We start from the raw sequence: 15,726 nt of genomic DNA on the forward strand, positions 1-15,726 counted from the left end.
GATCTGGAGGTCTGATGTATACCGTCACTCTGCGTTTCTGACCATATTTGAAATTCTTTCTTTTGAGGAAAAGAGTGCCCCTACTTTGGTGAAAATGTTGCTGTTTTACAGTGTTTTTCACGTCAGCCCTCCTAAAACATCCCTTACTTCTGATGATTCTCCCGGTCACCGCAGACACCCCAGACCTTTCATCCATTCTCAACGTGCACTGCAGGGTCTACGCCTTACTGTAGGACCTTGTGACAATTTACTTTGTGATAAAAATTCAGACCCTTACTTAGCCCCTAACAGATCACCACAAAGCAGGTGACTGAGCCTCTCGTATAACCTTCAACATTCTCACACACCTCTTCCAATGTTCTCTAAAAGTGATCCATGCACAGCCTCAAACAGTTCCTCACGTAGCACACATCGGCCTCCCATACCCTCGGAATGCTCACATGCCACCACCAATGTTCCCCATGGCTTATCATCTAAAATATCATCACTTGGCGTATAACAGAGCCTCTGATAACCTTTCGCATGCTCACATACTGCCAACAATATTCTTCGAAACGGATCCATGCACAGCCTTTAAAATAGCACATAGTGACCTACCACAATCCCCCAAGGTCATTCTGTTGGGGGAAGTGGCAGAAGGGACATACGCAGCTTCAGGGAACAGTGCGGCCCTCATCACCCACCTACTGGCTGCAGCAAGGATGACAGTCGCCCAACGATGGAAAACAGTGGAAGGCCCTACAACCCCATGGTGGTGGATGAAAGTGTGGGGAGTTATGGCGATGGAGAACATTTGCACCACAGTCAGGGACATGCCTGAAATTCCTAGCCATATGGGGATCCACTTCGGTATTATGTGGGGGAGAGGGAGGTCCAATTCTTTAAACCCAGGTCTTTAAGAAACATTCACATCAGATAATGACAGCAGAAGACATTGAGGAGGGAGGAGCTCAGGAAACAGCTTTGCTTTGGTTGTAACCTTGATTCAGTTTGGTTCAGAATTACTCTAAGGGTAAAGGGTGGGACAGGGCGGGCGAGGGTGGCTGCACTTGGGGGGGGGGGGGGGGGGGGAGGGGGTGAGTTGGAAGACAATAATAGTTTCAAGGCCAAAGTTCGGGTAGGTCAAATAATATGTTTGCACAGATGATAATGGTTGTAATACTGCTGTAATCGAAAGCTAATTGTTGTCTTACGTTTAAAAATGAATGAAAATAAAGTTGGTTAAAAATAAAATTGCACATAGCACACAACAGAGCCTTCCATACCTTCATCAGGCTCACACACCACCACCAAAGTTCCCCACGGCTTATACCTGCACGGCTTCTAAAATATGATCATATAGCACACAGCACAGCCTCTGAAAACCTTCAGTGGGCTCACACACCGCTACCAATGTTCTCCTCAGTCCACCCTTGCACTGGCTCAAAAATAGCATCACATGGTAAACAGAACCCCCCCTCCCACACATAACCTTCAACATATTCACACACTGCCACCAATGTTCTCCACAGCATATCCTCGTGTTGCTTCTAAAATATCATCTCGCAGCACACAACCCACGCCTCTGATAGCCATCAGCAGGGTCACACACCACCACCAATGTTCTCCAAAAAACTGATCCATGCACCAATTGGAGTCTGTGTGATGCACAAAAGCACATAGTACGCTTCTCCATCCATTTCCTAGCTGTTTGACGCGGCTTTGGTGTGGCTTAAGAGCTTGCAAGATGGTGTGAATCTCCAGCTTATGACTAAACTAAGCCATGTGTTTGCAGAACAATGCAAACGTGCGAGTCTTTGGAATGGACTAAAATGGTAACTGTTTGCATAGTGGCCATTACGGAAGCAATGGCCGCTAGGCCCTGGAATGCTTTTACCCCAAGCCCAATGTTACTTATTTCCTAAACCAGGGAAGAGCATCTGGCCCTAGATAGTTAGCTGAAGAACCAGTGTTACAGGGCACCAGCTCATTATTTTGCTTCGTGACTTTCATAGATCACATGCTTCATACTTCTGCTCTCTTGTGGGTGATTCGTGTATGGATCCAGTCACAAGTTGGCAAAATATGCTAGCATGTGAAATTGTGACAGATGCCAATCTGCAGAACTCCTTGACTTATTTTTTTTTAAGCCAAATAAGGTGCTTTCCCTTCTGCTGCATGGCTCTTTCCAAGATTCACATTTTTAATTTCCTCTGCCATCTTGTCGCTAGACTCAATTAAGTTAGCCCTACTGCCCTTCATACTGGGACCAGGCTCAAGGTAGCCAAAGATTTCAGCATGTGAACGCATGCAAGATGCTGTGCTGCATCACTAGTGTAACCACTTAGTAACTTCTTGTTTATGTTCAAACTGCTGTTTTAGATTGCAATTAAGTTTTCGTTGAAACTTGCATTGTAGCGACAATTCCCTGCTGCCCCTAGTGTTGGACGAAGGTTATATACTTTGCTCTTCCGAGGGGTTCTATTGGCCAATCGTGGTCTCTGCCTCCATGTGCAATAATTAGTGATGGGATATTTACCAATGATGTTTGTTTTTCAATGCGTACAATCAACACACCTGGTTGACGTTTGACTCCCTTACACCCGCAGGCCATTGGGGAGCGATTACCATCGGAACATCACCCGGGCACATTGGGCCCCATGTTCCCACCGTACCAGTACCCATTCACCCAGCACATGCCTCATCCCATGTACCAGGGCTTTGAGGACTGGCAAATCCATTTCCCACCTGGGGCCGGGCCTGCTGAGCGCCCGCCAGTGCAAGATTCCAGGCACCTGCCTCCGGTAAGTGCCAACTCTGCATGTGCAAATGAACTATGGCTTAGAGGGTTGCGCTGGGTGTGAGGGATCTGTGCTTTGTCACCTGAGACGTTTTATTCATATTTAATAATGACCCTGGGTTTCGGTCAACGCTGATTGTAGCCGACAAGAAATTGATTTCAGTAATTATTATGGTATCTATAGTCGGGGTTCGAAATTAAGATTTCATGAACAGGAGCTAAAACCGGCTACTGCGCATTTCGCATCACCTAGTAGGCAGTAGCTAGAACATAGTGTGTTGCATATCTAACAGTTTATCTGAGATGCAAACGTGCACTTTTTGTCCGTTATATACATCTATGATGCTTTAACGATCTTCCAGAAATCTCTAATGTGGCAATAAGCCCAGAGACAGCGGGCCAAAACCACCCCAGGTAATGCCCCCGGGGCCCATAGTTACAGGCCCTTGCTACGATCGGGCCTGTAACTACAGGCCCCGAGGACATTACCGTGGGCGGTATTGGCCCGCTGTCTCGGTGCTTATAGTCATTAGTACCCCGTCCCATTAGAGCGGGGTACTAATAGCATTGTTTGTGTTCCGAAACGCTGCTGCTTTAAAAAAAAATATGTCCAATAATATGCCCGCCGGGAAAGGGAAAACGTAGTCCGTTTTCCCTTTCCATGGCGGCCATCGGGAGCAGACGCGCTGGTAACAGAAGTGTTCCCAGCGCGTTCCCTACTGAGAAAAGAAAGAAAAAAGAAGGTAGTGGGGTTGGGAGGGCAGCAAGGGGATAGTTTGCAGGGGAGGGGGGTGGTGGAAAAAAAAAGTACCCGAGTCCCCGGTGGGGGACGAAGGCAGCCTCCAGCCATGGGGAGGCTCGGAGCGGGGATTGCCCCGTTTCGAGCCTCCTCATTGGCTAAGGGGCTGCCACGCCCCTGCCGGGAATGAACGCAGGCAGTGCATGTACGTGTGTCCACGGGATTACACTGAGGTAAGGCTCGGAAATGAGCCAATCACCTTTCAGTGTAATCCCGTGGACATGAGTGCCGGGTACTAATGATTATTTCTAGACATTCCCAAACACAAAGTTAATCTCACGTATGTATGTTTGTTTTGGCAGCTTCCGAGCCAAATGTGGCTCCGGGTAGTTGTTGGTGTCAAGCTTACCAGGCTCTCCAGGGCTAAGCAGGGGCTAAATAGCACCCAACTCCCACCAATTGCGAATTCTGACAGTTTACTGCTTCAAGAATACATTTTGTCTCTGAGCACAAACTCTTATGCTGCATACAATCTCACAATTTCCAGTCAAAAACAAAGAAGCCCTTAATGCCCTTATTTCAGTTCTGTCCGTCATCACTGAAATAACCAAATGATGATTGGCAACCTGCAGCAATATACGAGTGAGCTGCTTACATTACAATTTAGCCAGTTCACTGCTATACACCTCGGAAAACCTTGGGCCAATTCCTCGACCTCACTTTTGCCAGACATATTTATTACGCTAGAAATGTTTGTGGTCGGACCACCTCTACATTACCCTTCCACCGATAACCAAGAGCAAGATGAGTCCACACTCCAAAAGTTCTTGTTTAACCTGTTTCACAAAATGGGTGCAGACCCTTTCTTTGCCATTGAAATTCATTATCTCTGCCATAACTCCTGTAGGAAAAGTTTTTTCTGCTTTTGAAACTGTTTTTGCTGTGCATAGTCCAATAGAACTTTAAGTGAGGCATCGACCGGGACGGATAAGCAATAGTGTCCATGGATGACCTGTACATGCGGCCCACAGTACCTCCTCAGAATATGTCTTTCTGTCATAGATTTCAGTCATGCAGTGGAGAAGTGTGTGGCGAGCGAGTCTCGAGATTCCGAGACCAACGGGGAGAGAGTGCGAGAGAGTGCAAGCTGCAGAGGTTGCGCAGCCTGGAGCATGTGATAGCCGGAGCAAGATGATCAGCCCGGCGCTCCTCTAATAAGACTCAGCAAGAGACTCACGCAGCACCAAGAACAATATGCAGAGTCTGCCTTAATAATCATACTCACCCGAGTTGTTAACTGAGAATTGAATTGCCTGTTACTGAGTGATTAAACCTTACCCAGTCACGCTAACCATCTTGTGGTCATCATTATATAACATAATTGGCAACTAGGATCAGGAGAATCTCCACACAGTCGAGATGCAAGGCGCCAATCCACCCCTGCTTTTCTTCACTTGCTAGGTAGGCCTGCAATTTCATGGCCTCAGTGGGAAGCCCTTTTCACCACCTACCTGGATGCAGTGGGAGGCACAGACTACCCCCACTAGGAAAATAGCCATGCTATTGAATGCCATGGGGGTGGAAGAGCAGAGGATATTAGTGGGCTTAAACCCTCAACGGGGGGGGGGGGAGATGACTATGAAGACGTCTTTAAAGAAGCCATCAGACACATAATAAAGAGGTTTTCCAATAAATAGAACACTGTCCTACACCGGATTAAGTTCTATAATGGGAAGCAAGCAATTTTGGAGCCAGTGGACAAATGATACACGAATGAGAGAGTTGGCAGCTTTTTGTGTGTTTGGCAAAAACACAGAGAACATGATCTGTGATATGCTTGTGGTTCACACCAACTCGAGAAAGATCCAAGACAAATTAATTGTGGAATAGGAGTTAGCGCTCGATAAAGCAATTCAGATTGCCAGAGCTGTTAAGGGAAACTGCCAACAGGCACAAAGAAATGGTGGGAGGTGCCCCAAACCTAGAAGTGCATGCCATGCAATACAGTGGCCACAAAGAAATCTAGTTGGAATAACAAAGATGACCAAGCCAGCAGAAGTGAACAATTGAAAAGCCATAGGTGCACCAGCACCCATCAATTAACCAACGATAGGGAGTGTCCAGCAAGGAACAAAGAGTGATCAAACATCCGCAGGTTCGGACACATAGTGGCTGCTTGCAAACGTTGATAGCGGTGCAAGAAGCGAGGAATCAGACAACTGTCATCATGGTCAATAGCACTGCAGCAAGAAGCGAGAAGCCACACTAAACAAACATAATTTACAGAATGGAAACAAGTCGTGGCTGACTCTTCTTTGGACTTGACTATTCTGCCACTATGCACGTACAAAGAGATGATGGGCCGAGCAAGACAAGGTGGAAGTCTTGACAAACAAACCCACAGTGTTTGGAGGCACATCCGTTAGTCTGTTAGGGTACATTAAAGACAGTGGGGTTCAAAGGAAGGAATACTTTTTGCTGAGACTGGCCCTGCCTTGTTTGGGTGGGATGGTCAAGCAAAGTTGGAAATAAAGCTCGACCCCAGCCCAAATGATCAGGTACTATCGGTGACAAGTTGAGGGGTGACCGTATCGGATTTCCCAGAGGTTTTCTAGAAGAGATTGGGCAGAATTAAAAACTTTTTACACAGAATTAGGCTAAGCAAAAAATGCTATCCCTGTCAAACAGTCAGGCCGGTACCGGCCACAGCAAGGCAAGCACTAAAATGGCAATTGCAGAAGATGGTCAATGAGGGCACGACAGAGACCAGAGTTGTCCAAATGGTTAAGCTCAGTGGTGCCCATAAAGAATCAAGGCTCAAATGATTTCACTGTGCGTAGACTTTGGCAGTGTATACCTAGAAGTCATCACTGATAGTTACCCGCTTCCCAGCATCAATGAGTTAATTTTAATGATGAAAGAGAACGTCTTTTCAAAGCTGGACATGCGTGATGCGTACCACCAAATCATGCTACACAAGGAAAGAACACTGGCGGCATTAATCACCGTGTTGGGTGCGTTCCAATACACAAGAATGTCACTTGAATTGCCCTCGGCTATATCCGCCTTTCAACAGATGATGGACTCCTTTATGAAAACCATGGGGAATGTAGCCTACTTCCAAGATGATCAAGTAATATCCTGGATACCTCGCAGTTTGTGGAATTTTTCCAGAAAAAGATTTTCCACACAGTTTGGTGATAAGTGCAAAGGAAATTTGTATTAATCAAGTTGAGTGGGCTCATGGTCCTTGTTATAGTCAGCCAAGGCTGAAGCCTTTTTAAAAAGAAAAATATATATATAACACTCATGTTAACACAGTAAGAACGTGTTGCGTGCGGAAAGTTAAAAATGTATTACCTCTACAAACCCATATGTAACCGAATGTGATTTATGAAAACTACTATTTTTATCATCACTGAACTAAATAACTATGCTATCGCACCACCCAATGCACCTGGCACTGGCACACATGTACTATGTCACATATGCCACCTCCACAACTTACTGTGTTCACATGTGTGTTATTTATATGTATCCGCCTTGATAAGGACCCATGGATCGAAACACGTGTCGGCTGACTATAACTGGGACCATGAGCCCCCGCAGCAACAACCTGATGAATAAAAAATGTCCTTTGCACTTCTCACCAAATAAACGGTGTGGAAAATCTTTTTCTGGAAAAATTAACAAACCATGAGGTATCCAGGATACTCCTTGATCATAGAACAAAGGAGGTGTGGGCTTCACCTCAAAAACACATCCAGTGACCTTGCACTAGACAAAAGGACATCATAACAAGTAACAGAGCTCAGCAAGGACGGTTCCACACCTAGGGCCCAAATACAGAAGTCTTACTTCCAAGATGACATTCTCATGTATGCAGAAGACACGTAGAGGCATGGCAAGATGTCAATGGAAGTACTCCTTATTACAAGACGCAGGGGTACGGCAATCCGTGTTGAGGAAGTGGAATACTTAGGACACCAAATCCAAAGAGGGTATTGGTCCTAAGAGTAACTTACTGAAAGCCATAGTGAAAGCTCTCACCACCCAATAAGGAAGCACAGAGATCCTTTTTAGGCCTTGCAGAATATTACACCAAGTTTGTGCCCAGGTTCTCAGAAGAAAAAGCAACCCTCATGGGGGCTGCTAAAAAAAGGAGCAGAGTACAAGTGGAACTCGAACCAAGAAAGGGCGTTCAAAGAAGTGAAAGACAGAATATTAAGTACATCGTGTCTACGACCGTTCAATCCCCAATGAAACACTGTCATCACTACGGACGCCAGTGCATTTGGTCTAGGTGTGACCCTCGCCCAGAAACTGGGTAACGCTGAAAAAGTGGTAGCTTTTGCATCAAAAGCTCCGTCAGATGCTGAAAATAATTTCTTGATGATTGAAAAAGATATGTTGGTCTGTGCTTGGGTTGTTCAATAATTTAGGTCCTTCGTGTGGGGCATCAGATAAATGCTCCTTACCAACCAAAGAACAACTTGTACACATGCCGAGTCCAGGAAGAACCTAAACATCCAAGCCCAGGTTAGCATGCATAGCTGTGAAGCTGCAAGAGTACACATACAACATTGGACACATAGCAGGATGGAGGAACTCACAGGCCGACAGCATGTCGAGACTGCTGGAGTCAGATGGTCCGGGGTCACCCTTCCTGAAAGATGAGTGTGTAGTGGCGTCCATGGAAGACTTGAACTGCAGGATGTACATGGAGATGGATGGTAGGGGGGGGGGGGTGAGAACTACTGGAGAGATGAGGCAGGTAAAGATGCTGCGACACATGAGATAACCGACTGGGTTTGCAAAGCATGGCCCGGTGGGAAAACAATTCCAGAAGGACTGAGACCGTTCGACAGTAGAAGACGAAATATACAAAGCAGATGGATTGCTCTTTAGAGGCAACCAAATCAAACTGCCAGCGAGCATGCGGAAGATAATCTTATACAGGGCTCTCTCAGGACATCTTGGGACCAGCATGACATGACACTGCATCAGGGATGCATACTGGTGGCTTGGTATGAATAACAACATCCAAATGATGATGGACCGGTGTCACAAGTGCATAAACTGTGACAAATGCCTGAAGGTGCGACAAGCCCTTCAGATTCCAATATAGATACCTGTGGGTGTGTGGCATAAGTTGGATTAGATTTCGTGGGGCTGGAGCATAGATACAGGATAGTAATGATTGACTACTTATCCAAATGGATGGAAGCCGAGTTCGTAGTGGACATCACCACAGCGGTCATCAAAGTATTGGTTACAGTGTTCCAAAGGGAAGGATTGCCCAAGCTGATAGTCGCAGGAAATGGGATTCAGCTAGTATCCAAGGAGACATTTCTGATGGAAAACAATATCAAACAAGTTAAGGCTTCTCTATATCACTCTCAAGCAAATGGATTGGTTGAGAGAACCAGTAAGTTGATCAAGGGTGCGCTGCAGCTGGTCAGGGTATCAAATTTGGACCCATATAAAACTGTAAAAGAGGCAATTGCAGCTCATCGCCTCACTTCAAATGGGACCACAAATGTCTCCCTTCCTCATGCTATAGGGCAGGAAGGTGGTGTCCACACTAGTACCCCCATGGCTGAACAGGATAAGAGAAGATGAGGCAGTAGACATGAGGACATAAAATGGAGAATCCAAAAGAGCAGGGCAACCATGAAGAGCAGAAGTGATGAGAAGAGCTGCCGGAGAATGGAAGTGTGGATGGGAGACATGGTCAAAATCCAAATGCTCCACGAAGACCAAGACGCTGGTTCGAGATTCAGCAGACCAATTCAAGTAGTGCAGAAAGGGTTGAATTATGTATGTAACCAGGACGGCAAATGCTGGAACGTAAAAAGGTTTGGGATGTGCCAGGAGAAACCCAGGCAGGTAAGCTCAGAGGGCAGGGAGCATGCAGCGACCGCGCACCAAACGGAACAAACCCAGAACTACTACGAGAACTTGCCCCAAAAAATGTAAAACACAGAATCTGCATGAGAGGTGGGAGCGAGAATCTCCGAGAGGAGAACCAGGTGGAACTGAGAAGAGTGAGCAAGAGTACACCAGCTGCCGACACACCAGGTGGAGAGAACCAGGAGACCCACCCCCACCGGGAGAAGCACAGACCAGCACAGACCAGTCAAGTATGAAAATTATGTCATGGATTGGGACAACACTGCTCAACAAAAAGAGGTATCTGGTGAGCGAGTCTTGAGAGAGCCTGCGACCAATGGGATCTCGCAAGACTCAGCGCAGGGTAAGAGCACAAGCTGAAAAAGACACGCAGACTGGAGTGGGTGATAACCAGAGCAAGAGCAGTTGCCCGGCGCTCCTCTAATAAGTCTCATAAAGCAGGAGACTCTCGCAGCACCAAGAACAGTATGCAGAGACTGCCTTTATAATCATTCTCTCCTTAGTTAACTGAGAATTGAATTGCCTGTTACTGAGTGATTAAACCTTAACCAGTCACTAACCATCTTGTGGGCATCATTATACAAGAAAGTGGTAAAGCCATGACCTCCAAGCCTTCAATACGCTAATCCGTGTTGCACGTGACTTTTTGTATGCCCGTAGTGTAAAAGAGGAGCGTAAATATTTTAGTTTACTCATGTGCTTTCACTGCCTTGAATCCATTGTAAGGAAAATGCTCTCAATGCAGCAACCACAGGGGACAGTGGATAAGCAGACACAGGGTCTGCAAACCGTGTGCTTCTCTGGACAGCAATAGCAAGTGCCAAGCTCGTCAAAGGTTTCATCCCAAGACATTCAGAAGGCAGAGGGTTGTAGAACATACACAAAGGAGGCTGGTTGAGCAACTCACTGAGTTGGACCAGCTGAAGTACAAAATGGTGTATGAGCCAGAAGCCTACTTCTTAGAGACTGTTCTGTGACTGGTGAATAGTACCAGTGCCAGCCAAGATGCCATTCAGAGTGCTCCAATAAAGATTCACTCCATAGTTGGACATCCTGAAGGAACTCTGTGAAAAGACATACAGCGTGGAGAATCAAATGAGCCCACGAGGGAGCACATGGGGGGTTTAACAAAATCAAAGAAGGTGACTTCAACATCTAAAAGTAGCATCACCAAAGGACCTGAAAGCATATCACGGTCAACAGGTGGTTGCCAGTGAGTATGGTGTCCAAAAAAGAGACCGCCAAAACAATCCACAAAAGGAAGAATATGGAGCCACCAAAAGATGGCATGGCGCCTACGAGACAGAAATGGCACAAAAAACATACCAATGAAAGTCATCAAACTCTAAAATGGCACATTGCACATAAGGATTGCTAGGTCCCGAAAGCACCCTCGGCACTCAAAGAACCTGTTCTGCAAAAAAAGGCAGTGTGGACACGCTTGATCAAAATCGGGTATTGGGGGAAACCTATTTTGGACATAACACACATGATGTCGAAGTGATGCAGACACCAAAGAATCCTCAATAGAAAAATACTCGGAGCCGCAGTCCTGCATGTCTCCAACTTGCAAGGATTCCGACTGAGGCTTCTATTTTTGTTTGCCATAAAAAAGAAGGACCACCTCTAAAGCAGCACGTGCATGTGCTTCAGCAACCATATTACACTTTAAATTCCCTAATGAAGGAAAACTGGGCAAGAGACCAGAATAGCAGAGCTCATGATTCACGCCCCAAGTCACTTTCCAATGCTCGAAGCGCAAAATGCTGCAGATCGCTTGCATGAGGCAAAAGAGTGCACGTGAACTGATTATACAATGGACTCCAAAGACGAGACTCCATCATCATGCCAAAGGAAGGACGCAAAAATGTTTCAACATAATGTGCAGGAAGAGAAAAGACGGCCATGATCTTTGGGTAGAAGCACTGTGCACAAATGTAATACATGTGCACCCGTACCTGAACGACTGGCTGATGAGGATGAACGCGGCTACACGATGCAGCATGCACAGAAATGCCACAGTGCAGCGCCTGCACTACTCGGATTCCGCAATTGCTATGGAAAAATCAAGTGTAACCCCAACACTGGCCAAGCCACTTTTGGGAGCAATATTACACTCCTGACAGGCATGGGCCTGTCCTTCTTAGTGGATACAAGCCTTTGTGGCAATGAATCCTCTTGATCACAGGCCACAGTATCAGTGAACAATGTGAGGATGTTGAGTGTGATGGCAGCAAGCCACCTAGTGTCCTTCCTGAGACCAATCCAGGAACTGCTCCATGCGCAATGCTTGCAGACAAAGTGGGCCTCGGGTGGTGGAAAAGAGCAACTGTGACGCAGACAACCTTTTCAGTCCCCAGCCCTCCAAAACGACATGTCATCTCACTGGATGGAGAGCACATCTTTCGGTTTGGGTAGATTGCAACAAATGTTACACATCAATGCATTAGAAATAATGGCAATAGGTTTAGCCCTTCAAAAGTTCTAAACACAAGTCAAGGAGAAAAATAAGTAATCAGGACACACATTACAACAGAAATGTTACATCAAAAGAGTGCAATGCGCTTCCGACCCTTATCTCAAATAGTGCATCAAATTGGTAATGGTGTCTGAAGAGAAAGATCCCCCTGGTGGCACAGCGCACACCAAGCATACAGAATTGCCCTGCAGACGACCACCGACCACAAATGCATCGGGAACACTAATAAGCGATTCATACCAAAATCTGTCAACAACTTTCCCAAATTGGGCAATCCCATACAGATGTTTGTCACAAGAAAGATTGCAAAATGCCTCTCCTTCCCCTCCAGATTCCCACAACCAAGGTGTCTGGGCACTGTGCTCTGGATCAGCTCATCGGGGATATTTGCCTGCACCTTTCTACTGGCACCCTTTATACACAGTGCAGTACATACGATGCACAGGTCCCACATGGCAGTCCTACTTATTGAACCCTCATGGTACAGCTTTAACAGGTGGTGGTAGCATTACCAATGAAACGGCTGCCACATCAGATTGTAGGCAATCCAAACGCATCATTTCCCTATGTTGAACACTTTAAATGTTCATAAAAGGATATTATGTAATGGATTCTGAACTACACTAAGATCCATGTTTAGCCATCTGCATTAGCGGCTTACACCTCCTCCGTGGTAATATCGTTTATGAAAGAGATAAAGAAAAAACCTCCTCACATGTGTAAACGGGAAAGCAGCAGAGATTTAATATTTTATACTAAAATTCTTCCACCCCTTGAACGGATACAGAAGTGCTTTATAAAACGTATAACTTTCAAGGTGGCTTTTTTGTGTGGCAAAAACAAATTCATATTAAGGGTAAATAAGTTGCAAGCTGTCTCCGGGGAAGACCCCTCCCTCGCAATAAACATGTTTAAGTTTGTGTTTAGGACACATGCAAGGTTCTCCCCCAAATGTATTTCTGAATTTCGTGTTATCTAAAATGACCAGTGTTCCTGTGAAACAGTCTACAGTGCGCAAAGTGCTCCACACATATTAGATGCACTCAGAGCAAAATCCTTTGAAAAACAAGCCATTTAAAAAAATGGACTCTCTTAGTGTAGAACAAAAATGATAATTCATCTGCAAAGAAGTGATATGGTGATGGGTAGAATGATGTCCATCACTCCTTTCCTGGGCAAACTCCTGTAAAAGCTGGCCATCTCCCAGCTTAATCCTCACACTGAATCTGCTGGTTGTCTCCATGAGCATCAGTCTGGCTTCAGAGCAGCCAGAAGCATGGAAACTGCTCTCCTGAAGACCTATGAAGATATGCTCTCTAACCTTAAATCTAATCTTCCCTCTGTCCTCATCTTACTCGATCTCTCCTCTGCCTTTGACACGGTCAACCATGCCATCCTGCTCAATCATTTCCATGATAACTTGGGTATCACCGATCAGGCCCTGGCCTGGCTGACCTCATTCCTCTCTGATCAACCCTCCCAGGTCCAACTTGAGTCCTTCCTCTCCTCTATCTCACCCTCTACCTGTGGTGATCCCCAGAGGTCTAAACTCTCTCCCTGGCTGTTCAACCAATACCTGGCACCTCTCGCCCACCACATTGCCGGTCTCTGCTCCAACTTTCAGTGCTATGTGGATGACACTCGGCTCGTTTTCAGGCTCCCCTCTGCCACCTCTTCTCCTTCCCTCATCTATGATTGTCTGCTATCCAGGAGTGGTGTGCCACCAACGATCTCTGCCTTAATGCCAGTAAGATGGAGATTCTCCTCATCGGCACACTTGTTCCCTCCTTTCCGGTCACACTCTGTCCAGCCTCCCTTGGCCCTCTTCCTGCTCCCACCTGTGAGGCTAAGAACCTCAGGGTCATCTTCGACTCCATACTCTCCTTTTCTCCTCACATCTCTGACGTCTATGAAGTCAAACTACCAACTGCACCTCCTCAGAGGTATTCTTCTTTTCCTCTCCTTCCCACAGAAGCTCACTGTCTCCAGAGCTATGGTTCTCTCTAGGCTGGACTATTGCAAGAACCTCTTTCTAATTCTGACTGGTTCTGCTCTGTGCAACTATTCTAAAAACAGGACTGCAAGACTTGTCCTTGGCCTCTAGCTCAGGGATCGTATCTCTCCAACACTGAGATCCCGGCATTGACTCCCAGTGGCTGCAAGGATTAAGTTTGACACCCTCTGCATTGTCCACAACGCTCTGAGGCCTGGGTCCTCAATACCGCCAACTCTCTCTTCATAAATACCTTCCTAGTCAAGCTCTTCGCTCCTCCACCTCCAACTCCCTCAGGGTCAGTCGCTTCTCCAAGCAACGAGTTGGTGGTAGATCTTTCTTCGGCTGGGGCCTCCCTGCCTCTCTCAAACATGAGGAGAACCATCTCCAGTTCCTTAAGCACCTTAAGATCTTCCTCTTCCCTGCTGATTTCCTCAATGTCGCTTGGCCTAGGAAGATCGTTGTCTCTGTCCTCCCTCTGTTCCCCTCTCCTTGCCTTGTGTATATGTGCGCCATATCATATCAATGTTACCAGATGAATTGCTTGCCAAATTAGGGAACCTTTAAAGTCCAGAAACTTTCAGTGGGAAAACATTTTCTAATTTCCCTATGTAATATGTATATTGTATAGTACCATGTATCCTTCAGTTTGCCACAATTTCTGCAGTATTCATTTTTATATTTGCAGTGAAACAACACTTTGCAGGGTTATACAATTAGATGTTTGGATATATATATATATTTCTGAGGCTTGTGGAATCTGCTTAGATCACATGCTGTGCATAGGCCGACATCTAGTGGAAGCTGCGGAGTATTACAGTTTGTTTTTCGAAACTCGAAAATGGGCGTCGACACAGGGCGTGCCAGTAATACTATCCCTAGTGTGACGTCCACTGTACCCAAGATCCCTCACGCGTCTAGGATCCTCAGATTGTTTTTTTCCGCCATACTGGTCGGAAGCATCTTGCGGAGTCCCCTGGCCTTAGCCATACTTTTGCTAAAATTTAAAATTATTAATCTATTGACATCCTTCCCCACCCCAACGTCGAACTTCGACACTCGACGCCGGCTGGAGAAGAAATCGACCGTCGGCTGCTGCACGACGGATTTGGGCCTCGGAAGGCCGCTGGCCTCGGCCCGGGCATGGTAGGCCGCTGGCCTCGGCCCTGCAAGTAGGGAGAGTGGGGGGTGGTACATACTCTACACTATTGGTATATAGGTACACCTTATACATTTCCTACACTTAACAGCCCGCTGCCTCAAGGTGCGTATGGAGGGTACCCCTTTTCAATTCTGCCCCAAGTGCAACCGCAAATACCCTTGGGTCGACAGGCGCGCCATGTGCAATCTCTGCTTGCCGAGGGACCACCCCGAAGCGAACTGCAGAGCGTGTAGTAGGTTTAAACCTAAGACACTTAAGGACCGTTCGACGAAGCGTTGGGCCCACCACGCCAGGCAGGCGTCCATGGCAGCGGAGGGCGCCTTCAGCGATGGCAGCGACGCCGTACTTTCAGACGGCGAGGGCATTACGGCGTCGAAAGACAGCCGAGCGCAGGTCCCCGACCTCGGAAGGTCGTCCGGCAGGGCGGCTATGGGGAAGACCCCCGGCGACGCAAGCGCTTCACATACTACACACACTAAACACACTAAGTCCAACCGAGACTCGACGACGTCGAGTTCTCGGAAAGAGGCACAGACAGAACGGTCCGATTCGGTGTCCTCTGGGCGCTCTCGATCAAGATCGCCGCATGACTCCAGGCAATCATCCACTCTTGCCAAGAGTGCCTCGCTCCCTAGGCTAACAGAAGTTCGATCGGAAGACG

The 15,726-nt window shown here is 46.8% G+C and overlaps 1 protein-coding gene across 4 annotated transcripts in view; it reads left to right on the forward strand.

The window, feature by feature from the left end:
• Positions 1-15,726, forward strand: part of TNIP1 (TNFAIP3 interacting protein 1) — a 435,211-nt gene that overhangs the window by 358,130 nt on the left and 61,355 nt on the right. For all 4 annotated transcript variants that reach the window (XM_069654025.1, XM_069654021.1, XM_069654022.1 and 1 more), the window contains one exon: positions 2,589-2,783. In XM_069654025.1, the coding sequence (XP_069510126.1) occupies positions 2,589-2,783 (195 nt within the window). The remainder of the gene's footprint in view (positions 1-2,588; positions 2,784-15,726) is intronic.

Source organism: Ambystoma mexicanum, chromosome 3q (assembly GCF_040938575.1).
Source record: "Ambystoma mexicanum isolate Mex_15411 chromosome 3q, UKY_AmexF1_1, whole genome shotgun sequence".
NCBI lineage: Eukaryota > Metazoa > Chordata > Amphibia > Caudata > Ambystomatidae > Ambystoma > Ambystoma mexicanum.